Source organism: Elephas maximus, chromosome X (assembly GCF_024166365.1).
Source record: "Elephas maximus indicus isolate mEleMax1 chromosome X, mEleMax1 primary haplotype, whole genome shotgun sequence".
Taxonomy (NCBI): Eukaryota; Metazoa; Chordata; class Mammalia; order Proboscidea; family Elephantidae; genus Elephas; species Elephas maximus.
Genome location: NC_064846.1, coordinates 90,146,825 through 90,172,134, shown reverse-complemented (window position 1 = coordinate 90,172,134; position 25,310 = coordinate 90,146,825). Strand labels below are relative to the sequence as shown.

General features: G+C 39.3%; 1 protein-coding gene across 7 annotated transcripts in view; it reads right to left on the bottom strand.

Annotated features, from left to right (window-relative positions):
* ATRX (ATRX chromatin remodeler) overlaps window positions 1-24,942 on the bottom strand; it is a 409,611-nt gene extending 384,669 nt beyond the window's left edge. For 6 of the 7 annotated variants that reach the window (XR_007515994.1, XM_049873283.1, XM_049873286.1 and 3 more), the window contains exon 1: window positions 24,556-24,645. Coding sequence is in view for 6 of the 7 variants with exons in the window: in XM_049873283.1 (XP_049729240.1) it covers window positions 24,556-24,578 (23 nt within the window). In the remaining variant the exon portion in view is untranslated. Of the gene's footprint in view, window positions 1-24,555 lie in introns of all 7 variants that reach the window. The other variant, XM_049873284.1, reaches the window with a different exon arrangement.
* Between the last annotated feature and the right edge of the window lie 368 nt (window positions 24,943-25,310).

Here is a 25,310-nt window from a genome sequence, read left to right as displayed (position 1 = left end):
TTTAAGACAAAATCTCTTAGAAGAAATATAGATGGATATTACATAGTGGTGAAAAAGCAATCAATCAAGAAGATTTAACAATAATAAATATATATGCACCCAACACTGGAGCACCTAAACGTACAAAGAAAACACGAATAAAATTGAAGGGACAAATAGAGAGCACTACAATAATAGTTGGAGACTTCAATACACCAGTTTCAATATTAGACAAAAATCTAGAAAGAAGATCAACAAGGAAATAGAAGACCTGAATGACACTATAAAACAACTAGACTTAACAGATATATAAAGAACACTCTACCCAACAACAGCACGATATACACTCTACTTTGATGCACATTGATCATTCTCCAGGGAAGACCTTATGTTAGGTCACAAACCAAATCTGTTAAATTTAAAAGGACTAAAATTACAAAGTATTGTCTCCGAACACAATGGAGTGAAGCAAAATTGGTAAAAGAAAAAAACTGGAAAATACATAAATATATGAAAATTTGTAAAACACACTATTAAAATATCAATGAGTCATGGGAGAAATCACAAATTCAATAGAGTTAAATGAAAATGAAAGTATGACATACTGAAACTTATGGGATGCAGCAAAGGCAGTACACAGAGGGACACTTATAGCCATAAATTCCCACATGAAAAAAAGAATGCTCTGAAATCAAAAGCCTCACTCAACAACTCCAGGAACTACTATGAGAAAAGCAAATTAAGCCTAAACCTACCAGAAGGAAATAACAAAATTAGAGCAGAAATAAATAATATCAAAAACAGAAAAATTGAGAATCAATGAAACCAGAAGTTGGTTCTTTAAAAAGATCGATAAAATTGACAAACATTTAGTTAGACTGACAAAGAAAAAAAGATGCAAATAACCAAAATAAGAAATGAAAAATGGGACACTACAACTAACCAAAGGGAAATAAAGAGAACTATGACAGAATATTATGAACAACTGTTTGGCAACCAACTGGATAACCCAGATGAAATGGACAAATTCTTAAAAGGAAGCAACTTACCCAGGCTGATTCAAGAGGAAATAAGTCTCAGCAGACACATAAGAAGTAAAGAGATCTAATTAGAGATCAAAAAATTGTCAACGGGACTTCAGGCCAACATGGGCCCATACACAGAAGCACCACGCAGTCCCTCCACAGCAAAGACCCGAAAAACTAAGTAAAACAGAAAAACGTCATTCCTGGAAGCCAGAGTGTCCAACGAAAAGATAAAAGAACTCAGCCAAACACTGAATGGAATAAGAAACTGACAGAGGAATGAGATCAAGGAGAGATACTTGCCGAGGTTCATGTTTAGCTAACACAGCAGGGATTTGCCATCTTGGGCTCCTGTCGGAGATCCGCTGACCAGGGAGCATGGGAAAGCAGCTTCACAGAGCTCCCAGCATGAGACAGAGCACTCGGGAACCAGTGATACATGCTTTCCCACCCCCCCACCCCCCCACCCCCGCTGCTCTACCTCCAAGCTTCCTGGTGCACTGCAATGACTTGGCCGGCCGGGAAGTGCAGTGTCTGTACCACTTGGATTCACCCGACCCACATCACTGATCAGCAGACAAGGAGTATGGGAAAGCAGCTTCACAAAGTTCCCAGCAGGAGACAGAGCACTGGTAATGAGCGATCTATGCTTTCCTAAACCCCATCCTTCCTCCCCTCCACCTTTGGCCTCCTCTGCTTCCCGCCAGCCGCGGTCTCTTGGCCAGGAGGCAACTGCTTCCACCCTGGATCGCTTGGATTCGCCCCATCCACACTGGCCGGGTCCCTGAGCTGGTGTTGTTTCTTTCTGTCTCTTTTGATTTCTTCCTACATCCTACCGCCTCTCCTTCCTTTCTCTCGAACACCTGACTCCAAGTGCCATCTTTGCTTCTTCTTGAAGGGCTGTGAAGCCCCGCTTCATTGGACATCCACACCTCCCGGCACAAGATGCCACGCTGGTGGGATCCCTGGAGCTTTTTCTTTTTTGCTTCTTTTGTTTTGCATTGTTCTCTTTTCTTTTGTTTCTTTGTTTACTTTCTTTCTCTTTTCACAATTGGGAACCCCTTCTAGCCAGGCTGCACTGCCCAGCCTAGGAGCCACTCCTGCAACCTGTGCAGCTGCGTAGGTGGGACCCCTGGAGGAATTTCTTTTTCTTTCTTTCCACTTTTTCTTTTTTCCTTTCTTTTTCCCTTAACATCTATCATCATTTCTCAGTTCTCGTCTGTCTATAATTACCTTCTTTTCAACTCCCCTGAATACCTGGTGCTGTGTGACATCTATACCCCCTCTAGCCAGGTTATACTGCGCAACCTAGGAGACTTCCCCGTCTTCGCAGCAGCACTGGTGGGACCCCTAGGGGCTTTTTTCCTCTACTTTTTTTTTTTCTTTTCCCAATTTTCATCCAGGTTTCATTTCTCCCTTTTTCTTTTTTTTTTTAAACCTTTTCCCTTCTCTCCATTTCTCGGGTTCTTATCTCTCCACTGCAATGTCAAGCTCCCTTTGTGCTTTTTTTAAGGGTGTGTGTGTTCCTCTTTTCCTTTATTTTTTGCTTTGTTTCTCTCTCCTCTCTCCCATACGCACACTAGCTTCATACATCACAACCTCCCCCCTCTTTCCTGCCTACCTGCACCGTGTGCTGAACATCACACCTCTGAGCATCCCACATACAGCCTACTGGAACCCGCCTGGCACTGATACCTAGCCCGCCCTGGCAGCCCTACTACATGCCACAAACAACCCATCCCACCCTTTCCCCTTCAGCTGCACCTGCCCTGATACACCACACACCAGCCACACCCACTGGACAAGGAGACAAAAAGTATCGTGACCACAGACGAGCAAACAACAAGGCAAAGCCCACCTCCTCAGACATTATGAAATAAAACAAACCACCACGAAACAAACCACAATCAAGAAATGAAGAAAATAACTACTACTGAATGTCCCAAAGACAACAGACACCATCAAAACATAGAAAAAAACAGGAGAGGATGGATCCAGTAGGCAACCAAAATAAAACACCAAATGGCTTTTCAGTAGAAGAAAAGGCACTAGAACTACCTCACAGAGAATTCAAATCTCTAATATCCAGAGCTATCCAAGAGTTGAAACAAAAATCAGACAAAACTGAGGAAAAATAGACAAGTTATGGAAAAGACAGAAAACTCATGGAAAATACAGAAAAAAAATGGGAGAATTCAGGAAAATAATACAGAAACAAAATGCCAAAATAAATTCACAACTAGAAATCATACAAAAACAACAATTAGAAATCCAAAAGATAAACAACAAGATTTCATAGATGGACAGTGTCACAGAAGGACTGAGGAGCAGGTCTGAAATGATGGAAGACAGGATTAGTGAAATTGAAGACAAACACTTGAATACAACTGTTTGGGGAAAAATCAGATAAATGATCAAAGAAAAATGAGGAAACCCTGAGAATTCTGTGGCATACAATCAAAAGCAAAAATCTGCGAGTGATCGGAGTTCCAGAACAGGGAGAGAAAATGGAAAACAGAGAGGATCACTGAAGAACTGCTGACAGAAAGCTTCCCTAATATCATGAATGATGAAAAGCTGACCATCCAAGAAACTCAAAGAACCTCATAAGGACAGATGCCAAAAGAAAAACACCAAGGCATATCAGAGTCATCACTCGCTAAAACCAAAGAAAAGGAAAAACTCCTGTGAACAGCTTGAGAATAAAAAAAAGTCACATACAGAGGAGAAACAATAAGACCAAGCTCTGATTATTTGGCAGAAACCATGCAGGCAAGATGGCAATAGGACGATATGCATAAAACCTTGAAAGAAAAACCTTGCAAACCATGAATAATATATCCTGCAAAACTCTAGTTTAAATATGATGATGAAATTACAGCATTTCCAGATAAACAGAAATTAATGGAATATGTAAAAACCAAACTGACAAGAATTATTAAAGGGAGTCCTTTGGTCTGAAAACAAACAACAACAGACCACAAGCTGAATCTAGGACACAAGATTGTACCAGCCAGATATCAATGTAGGAAATAAACTCTCAAGGGCAATCCAAAACAAAAGAATTGCAAAAGGGAATCGGAGGATCTAATCTGTAAATGACAATAACGTCAGAACAATAAAAGAGGGAATAAACTGTGTAGGTATAGAATTTTCTAATGAAGAGGAAAGCAAGGCGATACCAAGTAATAATCTACTAGCCCAAACCTAGGAAAATAACGTATATTTCAAGGGAACCAAAAAGAAAGTTAACGAGCCTACTCATCAAAATAAAGAAGAAAAACAAAATCTCAATAAAAACAAAATCTAAAAAAAAAAATCCACTAACAAAAGGAAGCCTGCTCAGGAGAGTAAGAGAAACAAAAAAAATGTAAGCACTACAAAATGACAGCAATAAACTCATACCTACCAATAATTACACTAAATGTAAATGGCCTAAATGCACCCATAAAGAGACAGACAGTGGCAGAACGGATTAAAAAAACAGGATCCATCAATATGCTGTCTACAAGAGACACACCTTAGAATCAAGGATGCAAATTTATTAAAAACCAAAGGATGGAAAAAAATATATCATGCAAATAACTACTAAAAAAGACCAGGAGTGGCAATACTAACCTCAGATAAGATAGACTTTAAAACAAAACCCACTATAATAAACAAAAAGGACACCATATAATGATTAAAAGAATGATCCATCATGAAGACTTAACCATAGTAAACATCTACACACCCAATCACAGAGCTCCAAAAAAACATAAACTCTAACAGCACTGAAAAGTGAAATTGACAGTTCCACGTTAACAGCAGGAGACTTCGACACAGCCCTCTCGGTAAAGGACAGAACATCTAGAGACTTAACAAAGACACAGAAGAGCCAAAGAGCACAATCAGACAACTTGACCTCAGTGACATATATGCCACTCCACCAAACAGCTGCAAAGTACATGTTCTTTTCCAACACACACAGAACATTCTCCAGGATACACCACATCTTAGCCCACAGAGCAACCCTCGACAAAATCCAAAACATTAAGAAAATACAAAGTATCTTCTCTGACCACAATGCCATCAACGTAGAAATTAACAATAGGAATAATAAGGGGAAAAAAAAATCAATTCCATGGAAACTGAACAACACCCTGCTTAAAAACCACTGGGTATTGGAAGATATCAAAGACGTAATCAAAAAATTTCTAGAATCAAACGAAAACGAAAACACAGCATACCAAATCCTTTGGGACACAGCAAAGGCAGTCCTCAGAGGCCAATTTAAAGCAATAGATATATACATCAAAAAATAAGAGACAAAATCAACATATTAACTACACAACTTAAATAGAAAGAGAATAGCAAAAGAAGCCCACAGCCTCCAGAAGAAATGAAATAATAAAGATCAGAGCAGAAATAAATGAAACAGAGAACAGAAAAACAATAGAAAGAATCAGCAAAACCAAAAGTTGGTTCTCTGAAAGGATCAACAAAATCGACAAACCACTGGCCAAACTAAAAAATGAAAACAGGAGAGGATGCAAATAACCCAAATAAGAAATGAAATAGGGGACATTACAACAGACTCAACTGAAATAAAAAGGATCATAACAGAGTATTGTGAAAAACTGTGCTCCAACAAATTTGAAAACCTAGAGGAAACGGACAAATTTCTAGAAACACACTACCTACCCAAACTAACAAAAAATGATGCTGAAAACCTGAACAGACCCACAACAAGAGACTGAAAAGGTAATAGAAGAAAACTGCCAACAAAAAAAAAGGCCTGGGTCAGATGGCTTTACTGAGAATTCTACCAAACATTCAGAGAAGAGCTTACACCAGTACTACTCAAACTATTTCAGAACACAGAAAAGGAAGCGATACTGCCGAATTCACTCTATGAAGCCAGCATAACCCTGCTACCAAAACCAGGCAGAGATACCACAAAAAAGAAAATTACAGACCAATATCTCTCATGAATATAGATGCAAAAATTCTCAACAAAATCCTAGCCAATAGAATTCAGCAGCATATCAAAAAATAATAGATCATGACCAAGTAGGATTCATACCAGGTATGCAAGGATGGTTCAACATTAGAAAGTCAATCAACATAATGCACCACATAACAGAAAAGAATCACATGATCATCTTAATTAAAACAGAAAAAGCATTCAACAAACTCCAACACCCCATTCCTGATAAACTCTCTCAATAAATTAGGTACAGAAAGGAAATTTCTCCACATAATAAAGGGCATATATACAAAACCAACAGCCAACATCATTCTTAATGGAGAGAGGCTAAAAACATTCCCCTTGAGAACAGGAATAAGACAAGGATGCCAATTATCACCACTACTATTTAACATTGTGTTGGAAGTCCTAGCTAGAGCAATAAGGCAAGAAACAGAAATAAAGGGCACCAAAACTGGTAGTGAAGAAGTTAAACTGTCCCTTTTTGCAGATGATATGATACTATACATAAAAAAAAACCCAAAAGATTCCATGAGAGCACTACTGGAACTAACAGAAAGATTCAGCAGAGAAGAATACAAAATAAACATACAAAAATCTGCAGGATTCCTATACGCCAATAAAGAGAATGATGAAAAGGAAAACAGTACCATTTGTTATAGCCCCTAAAAAATAAAATACTTGGGAATAAATTTAACCAGGGATGTAAAAGACCTTTACAAAGAAAACCACAAAACACTACTGCAAGAAACTAAAACAGATCTGCATGAATGGAAAAACATATCATGCTCATGGATAGGTAGACTCAACATTGTGAAAATGACAATTCTACCCAAAGCAATTTTCAAATACAATGCAATACCAATCCAAATACCAACAACATTCTTTAAAGAGATGGAAAAACTTATCATTAACTTTATATGGAAAGAGAAGAAGCCCAGAATAAGTAAAGCACTATTGACGAAGAAGAATAAAATAAGAGGACTCGCACTACCTGACCTCAGAACCTACTACACAGCTACAGTAGTCAAAACAGCTTGGTACTGGTACAATGACAGAAACATTGCCCAACGGAACAGAATTGAGAACCCTGATGTAAATCCATCCACCTATGGTCACCTTATCTTCAACAAGGGCCCAAAGTCCATCGAATGGGGAAAAGACAGTCTTTTTAACAAATGGTGCTGGCAAAACTGGATGTCCATCTGCAAAAACATGAAACAGGACCCATACCTCACATCATATCCAAAATCTAACTCAAAACGGATCAAAGAACTAAATATGAAGCCAAAAACTGTGAAGTTCATAGAAGAAAAAATAGGATCAACACTAGAGGCCCTAATATGGAGCACTAACATGACACAAACCACAATCAATAACACACAAGCTCCAGAGGATAAGCTAGATAACTGGGATCTTCTAAAAATGAAACACTTATGCTCATCAAAAGACTTCACTGAAAGAGTAAAAAGAGAACCTACAGACTACAGAAAAAATTTTTGGCTATTGCAAATCAGACAAAGGTCTGATCTCCAAAATCTACAAGAAAATCCAACACCTCCACAACAAAAAGACAAATAATCCAATTAAAAAATGGGTAAAGGAAATGAACAAACACTTCACCAAAGAAGACATTTAAGCAGCCAACAGACACGTGAGAAAATGCTCAGGATCTCCAGCCATTAGAGAAATGCAAATCAAAATCACAATGAGATACCATCTCACCCCAGCATTACTGGCATGAATCAATAAAACGGGAAATAACAAATGTTGGAGAAGCTGCGGGGAGATCGCAACTTCTATACACTATTGGTGGGAATCCAAAATGATAGAACCATTTTGGAAAATGATATGGTGCTTCCTTAGGAAGCTAGAAATAGAAATACCATATGATCCAGCAATCCCACTCCTAAGAATAAATCCTAGAGAAGTAAGATTCGTCACACGGATAGACATATGCACACCCGTATTCACTGCAGCATTGTTCACAACAGAAAAAGATGGAAACAACCTAGATGCCCATCAAGAATTAATAAACTGTGGTATATACACACAATGGAATATTACACAACGATAAAGAATAACGATGAATCTGTGAAGCATCTTATAACATGGAAGAATCTGAAGTGAAACGGGTCAATCATAAAGGGACAAAAACTCATGAAAAGGTTTACACACAAAAAGAAACAATCTTTGATGATTACGAGGGAGGGGAGGGGTGAAGATGGAAAAACACTTAATAGACAACAGGTAAGTGGAAGCTTTGGTGAAGGGTAAGACCGTACACAATACTGGGGAAGCCAGCACAACCAGTACAAAGCAAGGTCATGGTGGCTCCATAGACAAATTCAAACTCCCTGAGGGACCGAACTGCTGGGCTGGGGGTTGTGGAGACCATGATCTCGAGGAATATCTAGCTCAACTGCCATAATATAGTTTATAAAGAATATGTTCTGCATTCTTCTTTAGTGAATAGCATCTTGGGTCTTAAAAGCCTGTGAGCGGCCATCTAGGATACTTCACTGGTCTCACCCCTTCAGGAGCAAGGAAGAATGAAGAAAACTAAAGATACGAGGGAAAAATTAGTCCAAAGGACTAATGCACCACATGTACCATGGCCTCTACCAAACTGAGTCTAGTACAACGAGATGGTGCCCGCTACCACCACTGACTGCTCTGACAGGAATCACAAAAAACGGTCCCAGACAGAGCTGGAGAAAAATACAGAACAAAGTTCTAACTCAGAAAAAAAAAAAAAAGACCCAACTTGCTGGCCTGACAGAGACTGAAGAAACCCTGAGAGTATGGCCCTGGACACCCTTTCACCTCAGTAATGAGATCACTCCTGAATTTTACCCTTCAACCAAAGACTGAACAGGCCCATGGAACAAAACAAGACTAAAGGGGTGTACCAGCCCTGGGGCAGGGACTGGAAGGCAGGAGGGAACAAGAAAGCTTGGTAACAGGGAACCCAGGGTTGAGAAGGGAGAGTTTTCACATGTCGTGGGGTTGTTAACCCATGTCATGGAACAATGTGTGTACTAACTGTTTGATGAGAAACTAATTTGTTCTGTAAAACTTCATCTAAATTACAATAAAAAAGAAAAAAAAAATCTTGCAACAGAAAAACTCCTGGAACAGATGGCTTCACTGGGGAATTCTACCAAACATTGAGAGAAATACTGACATTATTCCTGCTTAAACTCTTCCCAAAGATAAAGAAGGAATACTCCCTAACTCTTTCTATGAAGCAGACATAACCTGATACCAAAACAAGACAGACACAGCACAAGAAAAATTACAGGCCAGTATCTCTTATCTCTTATAAATATAGATACAAAAATCTTCAACAAAATACTAGTGAACAGAGCCAAACAGCATATCGAAAGAGTCATACACCATGACTGAGCAGGATTTCTTCCAGGAATGCAGGGATGGTTCAACATTAGGAAATCATCAAAAGAACAGAAAGAACAACATTATCATCTCCATGGGTGCAGAAAAAGGATTTGATAAAATTCAACACCTATTCTTGATGAAAATCCTAAAAAAGATTGGAATGGAAGGGAAATTCCTCAATGTGATTCAGGGCATATATAAAAAGCCAACAGCCAACATTATAATTAATGGAGAAAGACTGATATTTCACCCCTTGAAATCAGAAACAAGACCTGGGTGCCTACTCTCACCACTTCCATTCAATATTGTATTAGAAGTTCTAACAACAGCAATAAGACAAGAAAAAGAAATGGAAGGTATTCAGGTTGGAAAAGAATGACTAAAATTACCTGCATACAGGAATGTTTTAATCCTTTTTGTTGTTCTCAGGTACCATCAAGTTGATACTGATTCATAGCGACCCCATGTAAAACTTAACAAAACACTGCCCAGTCCTGCACCATCATCACAACTGTTGGTATGTTTAAACCCATTATTGCAGCCACTGTGCCAATCCATCTCTCCACGGGTCTTCCTCTTTTCCGCTGGCCCACTACGTTACCAATTGTGATGTCCTTCTCCAGGGACTGGGCAGTCCAGATAACATGACAAAGTCTCGTCATCCTCGCTTCCAAGGAAATCTCTAGCTATACTTCTTCCAAGACAGACTTGTTCATTCCTCTGGTAGTCCACAGTATATTCAATATTCTTCACCAACACCATAATTCAAAGTCATCAATTCTTCTTAAGTCTTCCTTACCCACTGCCCAGCTTTGACATTCATATGAGCCAATTAAAAATATCATGGCTTGGTCAGATGCACCTTAGTTCTCAAAGTGACATCTTTGCTTTTCACACTTTAAAGGTTTTTCACAGCAAATCTGCCCAATGCAAATACACTGTTTTATCTCTTTATTGTACTTCCAGGGGCCTTGATTGAGGATTCAAGTAAAATGAAATCCTTGACAACTTCAATCATTTCTCTGTTTATCATGATGTTGCATACTGGTCCAGCTGTGAGAGCTGTTTTTTTTTTTTATGTTGAGATATAATTCATAAAGAAGGCTGTAAACTTCGATCTTCATTGGTAAATTCTTCAAGTCCTCTTCACTTTCAGCAGGCAACGCTGCGTCATTTACATATATCAGACTGTTAATGGGTCTTCCACTAATTTTGATGCTGCAGTTTTCTTCACATAGTCTAGCTTCTCGAATTACCTGCTCAGCATACAGACTGAATAAGTATGGTGAAAGGATACAACCCTGACACACACTTTTCCTGATTCTAAACCATGCAATACCCTCTTGTTCTTTCTGAACACTGCCTCTTAGTCTACATACATGTTCTGTGTAAGCACGAATAAGTGTTCTGGAATTCCCATTCTTCACAATGTTATCCATAATTTGTTATGATTCACAGTCAAAGGCCTTTGCAAAATCAATAAAACACAGGTAAACATCTTTCTCGTATTCTCTGCTTTCAGCCAAGATCCATCTGACATCAGCAACGATACCCTTCATTCCACATCCTCTTCTGAATCTGGCTTGAATTTCTGGCAGTTCCCTGTTGAATTCCTGCTGCAACTGTTTTTGAATGATCTTCAGCAAAATTTTACTTGTCTGTGATATTAATGATATTGTTCAATAATTTCTGCATTCTGCTGGACCACCTTTCTTTGGAATGGGCACAAATATGGACCCCTTCCAGGCAGTTTTCTTCCAAATTTCCTGGCATAGACAAGTGAGCTCCTCTAGCACTGCGTCCGTTCGTTGAAATATCTCAACTGGAATTCTGTCAGTTCCTGGAGCCTTGTTTTTTGACAATGCCTTTTCAGTGTAGCCTGGACTTCTTTTTACAACACCATCAGTTCTTGATCATGTTACCTCCTGAAAAGGCTGAATGTCAACCAATTCTTTTTCATACAGTTACACTGTGTATTACTTCCATCTTCTTTTGATGCTTTCTGCATCATTCAATATTTTGCCCATATGACCCTTTGATATTGCAACTCAAGACTTGAATTTTTCCTTCAGTTCTTTCAGCTTGAGAAACGTCGAGTGTGTTCTTCCCTTTTGGTTTTCTACCTCCAGTTCTTTGTACATTTCATTATAATACTTTACGTTGTCTTCTCGAGTTGCCCTTTGAAATCTTCTCTTCAGCTGTTACTTCATCGTTTCTTCCATTCGCTTTGCCTACTCTATATTCAAGAGCAAGGTTCAGAGTCTCTTCTGACATTCATTTTGGTCTTTTCTTTCCTTCCTGTCTTTTTAATGACCTTTTGCTTCCTTCATGTAAGATATCCTTGATGTCATCCCCCCAACTCATCTGGGCTTCTGTCATCAGTGTTCAATGTGTCAAATCTATTCTTCAGTTGGTCTCCAAATTCAAACGGGAAATACTCAAGGTTGTATTTTGTTTTTCAACAGCCTGTTTTAATTTTCTTCATCTTCAACTTGAACTTGCATATGAACAATTGATGGTCTGTTCCACAATCGATCCCTGGCCTTGTTCTGATGGACATCAAGCTTTTCTATCATCTCTTTCCACAGATGTAGTCAATTTGATTCCTGTGTTTTCCATTCAGTGAGGTCCACACGTATAGTTGCCATTTATGCTGTTGACAAAAGGTATTTGTAATGAAAAGGTCGTTGATCTTGCAAAATTCTATGTGATCACCAGCATCATTTCTATCATCAAAGCCATACCGGCCAATTACAGATCTTTCTTCTGTTTCCAACTTGCGCGTTCTGATCACTAATAATTATCAACGCATCTTAATTGCATGTTTGATCAATTTCACACTGCAAAAGTTGATAAAAATCTTCAATTTGTTCATTTTATGCATTAGTAGTTGGTACGTAAAAATAATAGTTGTATTAACTGGTCTTCCTTGTAGGCGTATGGAAATTTTCCTATCACTGACAGTGTTGTACTTCAGGATACCCAGAACCCATTGCCATCGAGTCGATTCCGACTCATAGCGACCCTACAGGACAGGGCAGAACTGCCCCATAGAGTTTCCAAGGAGCGCCTGGCGGATTTGAACTACCGACCCTTTGGTTAGCAGCTGTAGCACTTAACAACCAAGCCACCAAGGTTTATACGTCAGGATAGATCTTGAAATCTTCTTTTGTACTTCAGGATAGATCATGAAATGTTCTTTTCAACGATGAATGCAATGTCATTCCTCTTCGAGTTGTCATTCCCAGCATAATAGATCATACGATTGTCTGATTCGAAATGACTAATACCAGTCCATTTCAGCTCCCTAATGCCTAGGATATCAATCTTTATGCGTTCCATTTCATTTTTGACTACTTCCGATTTTCCTAGATTCATACTTCAGACATTATACGTTCCCATTACTAATGGATGTTTTTAGCTGTTTCTTCTCATTTTGAGTCATGCTGTTATCAGCAAACGGAGGTCTCAAAAGCTTGAATCCATTCACGTCATTAAAGTCAGCCTCACTTTGAGGAGTTGGCTCTTTCCCAGTCGTATTTTGAGTGCCTCCCAACTTGAGGGGCTCATCTTCTGGCACTATCATCAGATAATATTCTGCTGCTACTCATAAGTTTCTCAGTGGCTAATTTTTGTCAGAAGTAGACTGCCAGGTCCTTCATCCTAGTCTGACTCAGTCTGAAAGCTCCACTGAAACCTGTCCACCATGGGTGACCCTACTGGTATTTGAAATACCCATGGCATAGCTTCCAGCATCATAACAACATGCTAAGCCACCATAGTACGGCAAACTGACAGACACGTGGTAGATATGGTCCTATATATAGAAAATTCCAAAGAGTCTACAAGAAAACTTTTAGAGTTAATAGGGAAATTTAGCAAAGTTGCAGGGTACAAAGCCAATAAACAAAATTCGAGTTAGTTTCTATACACCAGCAATGAGAAACCTGAAAGGGAAATGATTCCATTTACAATACGATCTAACAGAATAAAATACCTTAGAATGAACTCAACCAAGGATGCGATGGATTTATACTATGAAAATTATAAAACACTGCTGAAAGAGATTAACAAAGACTTAAATGGATAGATGTTCCATGTTCACGAATTGGAAGACTTAATATTGTTAACCTATCAATATTACCCAAAGCGATCTATGATTCACTGCAATCCTGATCAAAATTCCAAGAGCCTTTTTACAGAAATGGAGAAACCACTCCTCAACTTTATATGGAATGGCAAGAGGCCCTGAATAGCTAAAGCAATGTTTAAAGAGAAGAACAAAGTAGGAGTCCTCACACTTCCTGATTTTAAAACATATTACAAAGCTAAAGTCATCAAAACAGCTGGGTACTGGTATAACAGTAGACACATGGACCAACGGAATAGAACTGAGAATTCAGAAATAAACTCACACATCTATGGTCAACTGATTTTTGACAAAGAAGAAAGGTAGAAAGGACAAGGTAGAAGGGAGGGGTTACTGTTCATGGAATACTGACTTTCGGTGTATGATACAGGAAAAATCACATTGATTAAATGTAGGGTTGCACTGCCAAATAATGTAATTGCTCTGAGTAAGTTGTACACCTGTAAAAAGTTGAAGGGGCAAAAGTTGTGCGACAGATATATTTACAACAATGACAAAAAAAAAAAATAAACAGTAGCTCCCGAGGCTTCTTATGTACAGCCAAACATCTCATGGGATTTGGTTCCTTGGTTCGGAAGTTTAGGGACACTGTTTCAATATGGGACATTCCAGTTAATTGGCCTCATATAATGTCTAATGTTTCTGTTGTATCTCCTAGTACACTGCACAGTGCTTGGGGTCTGAAAAGCTTGTAAACGGACATATAAGACACAAATGGTGTCTATTCATTTGGCACAACAGAAGAAGGAGAGTCAGGAATAGGAGGAAGAAATGGCAATGTGTGGCTAATTAATTGCTTCCATGAACAACTGCCTCCTTTGTAAAGAGACTGGAACAACTGGATGCTGCCAGGCTACCGTTACTGAACATTTTGATCAAAGATTGTATAGAAGAATCTCAATCAAAGGGGGGAAATGCAGAAAAGAATTTCAAATTCTCATGGGCTCCAGACTTTCTGAAGCCATGGAAGCTGGATGAACCTGAGACACTCTTTAATCCTTAAACATTAAACCAAAAATATCCCCTGAAGTCTTCTTAAAACCAAACAACAGTTTAGCTTAACTATTAAAGAACGTCCGCCTTGAGTATTATGCTCTTTGAAGATCTACAGGCAGTCCCCAGATTACGAACAAGTTACCTTCTTAAATCTGTCTTTAAGTCGAATTTGTATGTAAGTCAGAACAGTTAGGTACAGTTCAGATCTAAATGTCGGTTAGTCAAATGTTTGTCTTAGTACACAGCAGGGCTTCGAACTGGTTTGAACTGGTTCAGTCATGGCCAAAGAAGCAAAATCCAAACAGATACAAACTTCTAAAATTTAGGTGAAGTGGGTATGATAAGCGGATCGGGAAAAATTACAGATCAAAGCCCTGGAATAGGAGACTCGGAGCCTGATGTGGGAGACTGGATTATTACCAGGACTGTGGGGAGCAATGCACATTCAAAGTGGCACGGTCGGCCACCATCTCTGAGTGGTGCACCACTGTTTCCCACTCTTCCAGTCAAGAGATTTGGTTCCTATGCAACATGCACACCGCCCTTGTTCCCTAAGAGGGAGATTAAGTTTCTGGCAGGGCTTTGGTAATTCTTCCTATTCCCCTTATCATTCTGCTTGACCCACATTTAAAAAATTTGGGTTCATTTCAGTTGCACTTCACTGGCCGTGACTGAACTGGGCAGAACTGGATCAAAGCCTTGGTATATGGTGTACCTTTCTATGACTAAAAAACATTTTAAAAAATACTTTCAGATATACTAAAACATCTTTAAATAACCAAAAAACTAAATCTGCTGCCATAGAGTCAATTCCAACTCATAGCAACTCTACAGGACAGAGAAGAATTGCCTCGTAGGGTTTCCAAGGAGCGGGTGGTGGGTTCAAACTGCAGAACTTTTGATTAGCAGCTGAGCTCTTAACCACTGCACTATCAGGGCTTCATTAACATAATACAGTAATAATAATGTTTTATGCGTACTGCAAAGGAGCACCTGTTTATTATTATGAACTATTTCATGTACCTTCTCTACAACTGAAGAGACACCTACAAGGCAAATATTACCCAAAATACTCAGAAGAGTCTGTTCTGTAAAATCTTTAAGACCAATTATTTACTTTACTGTAGGCTTTGAACTAAAAAATCTACATTGTACTACTGGGTCACTCATTTGCTGGGTTTTGAACCCTCCTTTTTTATTTACAGCAGAGGCAGGGAGGGTTAGGGGCATGGGAAGGATCATGCTGGCGCCAGATGGATCATTCCCCCATCAACTCCTGACCAGACCGGTCATCCCCACGCATCAACTATGAGGTCCCTGCCTTGGGGCACAAGGGAGAAAGTGCCACTCTTAGGATACGCTAAGAGCAAGCCCCATGGTCAAAGGGCTGGGAAAAGGATGCTTAGGGAAACCCAAGTCCAAAGTTTTCCACGGACCCCCAAAAAGCATGATGGATACAAAGAGGTCAGGAATCTAAGACTGTCCCGTGCCTTCCAGCACCAAAAGGCCAAGAACCACTGCAATACTGAAATCCCACATGCATAAGGCAGGGGTAACAGAAGTCCAGAGAGGTGGCACGATGTCCCCTGGCTGCGCAGCATGGAGGCCCAGCGGAATGTGGTGGGATGGAGCTAGGTAAGGGAGCTCCACAAAGGCCCAGCCACATGCCCAGTGCAGTGCACTGACTGGCTGTATTCAGAACACACCGAGTGCAGAAACAAAATCAACAACAACAAATATGAGAAAAGGACAATATATAAAGAAAATCTACTCAGCACATAAAATCAAGTGGGAAAAAGAAACTGTCAACACACAAAAAAAGACATCAAAATAATACCACTAAATTCATACCTATCCATAATTACCCTGAATGGAAATGGACTAAATGCACCAATAAAGAGACAGAGAATGGCAGAATGGATTAAAAAACAAGATCCGTCTATATGCTTCCTACAAGAGACACATCTTAGACCAAGAGACACAAACTACAACTCAAAGGATGGAAAAAAATATATCAAGCAAACAACAATCAAAAAAGAGCAGGAGTGGCAATATTAATTTCTGACAAAATAGACTTTGAAATTAAATCCATCATAAAGGATAAGGAAGGACACTATATAATGATTAAAGAAACAATACACCAAGAAGATGTAACCATATTAAATATTTATGCAAGCAAAGACAGGGCTGCAAGATACATAAAACAAACTCTATCAGCATTGAAAAGTGAGATAGACACCTCCACAATAATAGCAGGAGACTTCAACACACCACTTTCTGTGAAGGACAGGACATCCAGAAAGAAGCTCAATAAAGACACGGAAGATCTAAATGCCACAATCAACCAACTTGACCTCATACACATATACAGAACACTTCACCCAACAGCAACCAAGTATACTTTCTTTTCTAGTACACATGGAACATTCTCTAGAAGAGACCACATATTAGGACATACAGCAAGCCTTAGCAGAATCCAAAACACTGAAATATTACAAAGCATCTTCTCTAACCATAAGGCCATAAAAGTGGAAATCAATAACAGGAAAAGCAGGGAAAGGAAATTAAACACATTGAAAGTGAACAATACCCTGCTCGAAAAAGCCTGGATTATAGAAGACATTAAGGATGGAAAAAAAGAAATTCAGAGAATCCAATGACCATGAAAACACTTCCTATCAGAACCTTTGGGACACAGCAAAAGCGGTGCTCAGAGGCCAATTTATATCAATAAATGCACACATCCAAAAAGAAGAAAGGGCCAAAATCAAAGAATTATCCCTACAACTTGAACAAACAGAAAGAGAGCAACAAAAGAAACCAACAGGCACCAGAAGAAAACAAACCATAAAAATTAGAGCTGAACTAAATGAAATAGAAAACAAAAAAACAACTGAAAGAATTAACAAGACCAAAAGCTGTTTTTTTGAAAAACTCAATAAAATTGATAAACCACTGGCCAAATTGACAAAAGAAAAACAGTAGAGAAAGCAAATAACCCAAATAAGAAATTACATGGGCAATGTTACAACAGACCCAACCGAAATTAGAAGAATCATATCAGATTACTATGAAAAACTACTCAACTTTGAAAACCTAGAAGAAATGGATGAATTCCTAGAAACACACTACCTACCTAAACAAACACAAACAGAGCTAGAACAACTAAACACACCCATAACAAAAGAATAGACTGAAAAGGTAATCAAAAAACTCCCAATAAAAAAAAGCCCTGGTCCAGATGGCTTCACTGCAGAGTTCTACCAAACTTTCAGAGAAGAGTTAACACCACTACTACTAAAGGTATTTCAGAGCATACAAAAGGATAGAATACTACCAAACTCATTTTATGAAGCCACCATAACCCTGATACCAAAACCAGGTAAAGACACCACAAGAGAATCACATGATTTTATCAATTGATGCAGAAAAGGCATTTGACAAAGTTCAACACTCATTCATGATAAAAACTCTCAGCAAAATAGGAACAGAAGGAAAATTCCTCAACATAATAAAGGGCATTTATACAAAGCCAACAGCCAACATCACCCTAAATGGAGAGAGCCTGAAAACATTCCCATTGAGACCGGGAACCAGACATGGATGCCCTTTATCACCACTCTTATTCAACATTGTGCTGGAAGTCCTAGCCAGAGCAATTAGGCTAGACAAAGAAATAAAGGGCATCCAGATTGGCAAGGCAGAAGTAAAAGTATCTCTATTTGCAGATGACATGATCTTATACACAGAAAACCCTAAGGAATCCTCCAGAAAACTACTGAAACTAATAGAAGAGTTCAGCAGAGTATCGGGATGCAAGATAAACATACAAAAATCAGTTGGATTCCTCTACACCAACAAAAAGAACATCGAAGAGGAAATCACCAAAGCAATGCCATTTACAGTAGCCCCCAGGAAGATAAAATACTGAGGAATAAAATTACCAGAGATGTAAAAGACTTATACAAAGAAAACTGCAGTACACTTCTGCAAGAAACCAAAAGAGACTTACATAACTGGAAGAACATACCTCGCTTGTGGATAGGAAGACTTAACATTATAAAAATGTCTATTCTACCAAAAGCGATCTATACATTTAATGCAATTCTGATCCAAATCCCAAGGACATTCTTTAATGAGATGGAGAAACAAATCACCAACTTCATATGGATGGAAAAGAGGCCCCGGATAAATAAGGCATTACTGAAAAAGAAGAACAAAGTGGGAGGCCTTACTTTACCTGATTTTAGAACCTATTATACCGCCGCAGTAGTCAAAGCAGCCCGGTACTGGTACAACAACACATACATGGACCAATGGAACAGAATTGAGAATCCAGACATAAATCCATCCACATATGAGCAGCTGATATTTGACAAAGGCCCCGAAACAGTTAAATGGGGAAAAGACAGTCTTTTTAACAAATGGTGCTGGCATAACTGGATATCCATCTGCAAAAAAAATGAAACAAGACCCATACCTCACTCCATGCACAAAAACTAACTCAAAATGGATCAAAGACCTAAAAATAAAATCTAAAACAATAAAGATCATGGAAGAAAAAATAGGGACAAGGTTAGGAGCCCTAATACATGGCATAAAGAGTACACAAAACATTATCAGGAATGCAGAAGAAAAACTAGATAACTGGGAGCTCCTAAAAATCAAACACTTATGCTCATCCAAAGACTTCACCAAAAGAGTAAAAAGACTACCTACAGACTGGGAAAAAGTTTTAAGCGATGACATTTCTGATCAGCGTCTGATCTCTAAAATCTACATGATACTGCAAAAACTCAACTGCAAAAAGACAAATAACCCAATTAAAAATGGGCAAAAGATATGAATAGACACTTCACTAAAGAAGACATTCAGGTAGCTAACAGATATTATGAGGAAATGTTCATGATCATTAGCCGTTAGAGAAATGCAGATCAAAGCTACAATGAGATTTCATCTCACTCCAAGGAGGCTGGCATTAATCCAAAAAACACAAAATAATAAATGTTGGGAGAGGCTGTGGAGAGACTGGAACACTTATACACTGCTGGTGGGAATATAAAATGGTATAACCACTTTGGAAATTGATTTGGCGCTTCCTTAAAAAGCTAGAAATAGAACTACTGTACGATCCAGCAATCCCTACTCCTTGGAATATATCCTAGAGAAATAAGAGCCTTTACACAAACAGATATATGCACACCATGTTTACTGCAGCACTGTTTACAACAGCAAAAACATGGAAGCAATCAAGGTGCCCATCAACGGATGAATGGATAAATAAATTATGGTATACTCACAGAACACACACAGCGCAGCACCCGCATCCCAGACACTGGGTGGCACCACCTGCAAGCCCACCGTGAGGCACTGAGCAGAGGAGCTTGAGGTGGGTGCATGTGCTCTGCTACTTGCTGAGGGCCATGGGTGGGTGTACCATGTCACAGGGGCCCGCCCACTGCCTGCACAAGTGGGAGAAGTGCAGTCCCTTGTGGGAGCCCAGGGGCCTGAACACTGAGTCAGTTTTTTCCTGACAGGTTTTATGGGAATTACTTCATAACTACGAGTTGTATGTAAGTCAGAGGTTCCTTACCCAGGGACTACCTATATTTATGTGTGATCAAATTAACAATAGCAACTCAAAAGATTAGATAGGAAACTTAGGGGGCAGTGATTATATGTTCATGGGGGAGGAACAACTCGGAAAAGGTGAGAATGGTTGAACAACTTGAAGAATTTAATTAACGTCACTGAATTGTACATGTAAAAATTGTTGAATTGGTATATGTTCTGCTGTGTATATTCTCAACAAGAAAAAAAAAATTTTAATTAATGAGGATCCCAAAGAGGTTTCGTTTATTGTTTTTTAAGAATCGTTATAACCATGTTACCTCCTCCAGAACACCTACAGGCTTCAGCATGGTTAGATTTACTCCTATTTTACAGATGAAGAAATGTAGGTTAAATATTTTGCATATGTCACCTCCATCAACCTGGTTGTAGAACAAGCATTAGGATATGGAAACAGAAAGATCCTACTTGGACACTCCTTTTACTGCTGTGTTATATTCTACATCTCTAAAGGAAGACCTATACATCACCTTTCACTGGCTTAAACCACTTGAACAGCTTCTGTCAAAGTTCAACTAAACCCTCCAGGTCTGAGGGAAAGCACTTTATGTGAATGAAAGGACTGTCTGTATCCTTTCATCCAATCCATAAATTTATTCAGACTCCAAAAGTGATATGGACACAAAAATATGCATAATTTCTTATGCAAAACATATTTCACACACCTCTATCTATATGGAGCCCTGGTGGCGCAGTGGTTAAGAACTCAGCTGCTAACCAAAAGGTTGGCAGTTTGAATCCAACAGCTGCTCCTTGGAAACCCTATGGGCTACCTGTACTCTGTCTTACTGGGTTGCTATGAGTTGAAATCGACTCAACGGCAACAGGTTTGTTTTTTATATCCATATAGAAATATTTCTGTAAGTACTACATTTATCTTGTCTCCAAAAATATAACATATACCTGAAAGCTCATGGCTAACCACATCGAGGATTGTCCATAATGAGAACTGGCCTGATCAAAACCAAGGTCATAAATGTCTTTCTTTTCACCCCAACCCATAACATAACCAAACAAATGGTATTTAAATGGTTTCAAAATCCTTTCTAAAAACTGCATTTCCTTTTTTCCACAGGCCTGGCTTAATCCTTTCCACACAGTAGGCATGCAAATATTTCACAGATAACATTTTTCAAATATTAAGTTAGTACACAATTGCAACTTATTAACTACCACCTTAACAGATACTTTCTAGGGCATTCTCTCAACATACCTCAATTAGACAACTGCCTTTTTTAATTTAACACGAAGTTATATTGCTGTCAGATTTTCAAGTAATCAATTGTCATACAGATTAGAATGACAAGTCCCAACAAATTTCCCAATACCAAGATCTTTCTATGAAACTAAAGACCACCAGTCATCAGAGGCTCATCTTTTATAATACCAAAAAACTGAAGAAACAAACCAATTTTATTTGAAACAACGACAAAAGTTAAAAACAGTAACAACAACAAACATTCAAAGACTAAGCTAATGTATAATCAACTCTTGATTATTCAGTGTATGATTTAGCCAGGTCATTGGTTTATTTTCCTCCTTCTAGCCTTTTGGTCATTTTTCTACCACAGAATCCTAGATTATTTCTTTTTTATAAATGCCAGTAAAAATTAGAACTAATGTTCATTCCTACTTTTAAGAGCTCTAACAGATCTGATAAAGGGAAAATCTGGAACAACTGAGTAAAATAAAATTAATGATGATGTACAGAATTGCCCATATTATTTCTACCTCATATTTTTTTTTCATATTAGAAAAGAATCAAGAGTGATTTAGTACTGCGGATTCAACTCACTCAAGCATTACCTGCCAGATTCTCCTTTCACTATGACTACCGCTTGAGATGGATGACACCTCAGCCTGAGAAAATTCTTCTGAACACCCACTTGGAGCTCTTTCATAGTAAATAATCAATGAATGTCACACTTTTTAATTAATTCCCTACATTTATATACGTGGTTCTCTATTAGGGGTTTTCACTAGCCTAGGACTTTCCTAGAATTAAGCATTTCAATTATCTCACTATAAAGTACATCTGGACCCTGGTGGCGCAGTGGTTAAGAGCTCATGCTGCTAACCAAAAGGTCAGCAGTTCGAATCCAACAGCCGCTCCTTGGAAACCCTATGGGGCAGCTCTACTCTGTCCTATAGGGTCACTATGAGTTGGAATCAACTTGATGGTAACAGATTTGGTTTAGGTTTTTTTGGACATAAAAAGCATTACATTATAAATGGCTACATAATCACAGACCTACAACAAATAACCACAATAGTAGCTAACGTGTACTTCTTCCATATTAACACTTAGGCTAAATTAAAATGGTCAAAATCAGGTTAGACACAGCAGCTTAAGGAGGCATTAATGTCTTGTGGTTGAGAACATAAGCTCTGGAGTCAAGACCTGCTGGGTCCAACTCCAGCCCTACCAATTACAAGCTGCATAAGTTTGGTCATGTTCTTTGATCTCTCTGTGCCTCAGTTTCCTCCTCATCTGTGAAATGGGCAAAACCAAGTATCTATCCCAGAGCGTTGTTTTGAAAATTAATCAAAATTATACAGGTAAAGGACAACAATAAGCATTCAATTTTAGTTACTACTTTGATTACAGGAATCCCTGGGTGGCATAAGCAGTTAAAATGCTCAACTACAAGCCGAGAGGTTGGCAGCTTAAACCCACCCAGATGAGCCTCAGAAGACATGGCTGGCAATCTGCTTCTGAAAGGTCACACAGCCTGGAAAACCCTAAAAAACAATTCTACTCTGCACACACGGGGTCACCATGAGTCAGAATCAACTGACAGCAACTAACAACAACCTGATCAGTATTATTACCAAAAAGATCTACAAAAATTCAAGACCAGTAAGAAAACTAGCCATGATATAAAATGAATAATTCTATTCTGAAATTCTACACTTAATTTGTTCACCTTAAAGAAAGGGAGATAATCCAAGTTAAATATATGGTTTTAAATTAGATTCCATAAGACTTAGCAAAACGTTGTAAAATCTAGAGGTCCCATTTAACTGTAAAGTGCACCTTTCATGCATATGAACATGAGTGTCTAATAATAACTGGGCAACAAGTTTTACTAGGCACCGCTTATGTGCCCAAAGTCCCATAAATGAAGGTTTGTTGTACTTGGGCCAATTAAGACAAATTCAGAAACCAAGGCCACAATCTTTACCCAGCTAGGAATCTGTAAGAACTAAAGTACGTTTTTTTCAAAGGAATAGGAACATCTTCTACCCACTGCCCGTTAATGTAGAAAAACAGCCATAATATAAGTATCATAGGCTTATTCCCAAATTCTACAGTCTAGCTAAAATGCTCTAAAAACATATGCTATCCTAATAGTTACTCAAAGGCATATTTTGCCAACTACGAATTCTGATCCATGTTCTCTGCAATTTTCTTTATTTTGCCACTAGGCGCCAAGGATGCATTTCGGAGTAGAAAATTACTTAATTCACATCATGGGATGAAAAAGACAAATGTCAAACTGCCTGAAAAGCAAGCCAACTACCTGTGTAGGTTATACATTTCATATAACCTACCCATATATTTAGACACTGTTAAAAGGTAAATCAGAGGCACAAGAGAAAAAGCCCCAACCTAATAAACGTACTTGACTGGAAAGGGGCAACCTGCCAGGCAATAAATCTTATTTCCTATCAACCTAGTTAACCTGCTCCCCTTCCCTCATGGAATAAACAAACAAAAATTGAGTCTAATTACTTCTACTAAAAATTTACCCAGAAAAGTGGGGAAATATGTGAGGTCTGCCCTACCACCTATTAAAGCTAGACTTGCCCAAAAAGTACTATACTGAGGTCCTCTGGAAGCAAAACCCTGCATTAGTATCCCCCCCTTTTTTTTTTTTTTTTTTTTTGTCTAGAGGTAAATCCAAAGGTATCCTTCAAGATTTGGAGTAGAGATGGAATGTAAATACCTGGCAACACCCCTCCCCGCCAAAAAAAAAAGGCTTGTCCCCAGGGTCTGCAGAGAAAAAAAATCCCGAAGGGTTCCGGTACTTCCCGTCTCCAGCAGTAGAAACGCCACTAATAAGTCCCAGGATCTCACATCCTTCCCGCCTGCCCCTCCCCCTCCTCCGACCCCACTCCTTCCCAGGCAGTCTCTAAAAACCCAACCAGTCTCTAGGCCCCAAAATTAGGAAGAATGACCAGGACTGCCCCCGCCTTCGGGTTCTCAATCCTACAATCACCAAAGAGTAAACAGAGGAAGCCAACCCAGCTTCATCGGTTAGGAGAGGTTGGATGAAGCGAACACCCCAGGCCGCGCCCCCCCCCACCCCGGGTTGGAGCCTTCCAGGGAAACCCCGAACGCCTTCTCACCTAAAGAAAAAACGATGCCTCTTTTCGTTAAGCGACACACAGTTCTAACCTACCGAGCTAAAGTCTTCCCAAACATCCGATTCAGAAAGTGCCTAGGCCCAGGTTGCCGGGGCTATTGAGACGGGGTTGCGTTTTACCTCATGGGCTCAGCGGTCATGTTTTCGCTTCAACGCCTTGTCGGCTTCTGCGACCCGTAGGGTGCCACTCTGCGCTACCCGTCGCCTGGGGACGATACAATGCACTGGAGCCTTATTCGTCCCTGTAGCTTGTGATGGAGCCTCCCCACAGCTTAAAGGCCACTACCACTGCCACCGCCGCAGGAGCCGCGGAAACAAAGCGACGCCGCCGCCGCCGCCATTTTGTTGGGCCGAGGCTCAGGCAAGAGAATTGGCGCGTCCTACCTCTTCCTCTTTCCGTCATCCATTGGCTACCTCTTCCACAGCGCAGAGTCTTATTGGCTACGGAAATTCACCTCCTTTGGGGGCCTGTTGCTAAGGCGGTCGACGTCATTTGATCCCCTCCACCTTTTCGCTTGGGGTCCAGTTCAGTCCAAATTGACGTGAAAGTGCTAGTGGCGTATTTTGACTTTATTCTGAAAAAGCTCTTTTGGTCCGTCTTTTCACTGACATACTGACAAAACAATTTACATTTATTGAGAGTTTACTGTATATCCAGCACTATACTAATCCTTACCCAGATTACCTCGTGCAATCTTTATACCCTTTGAGGCAAATACTCTTATTACCTACATTTTCCAGATGAGGAAACCAAGGCACGAAGTCCCACGGTAGTGGAGCCGAGATTCAGA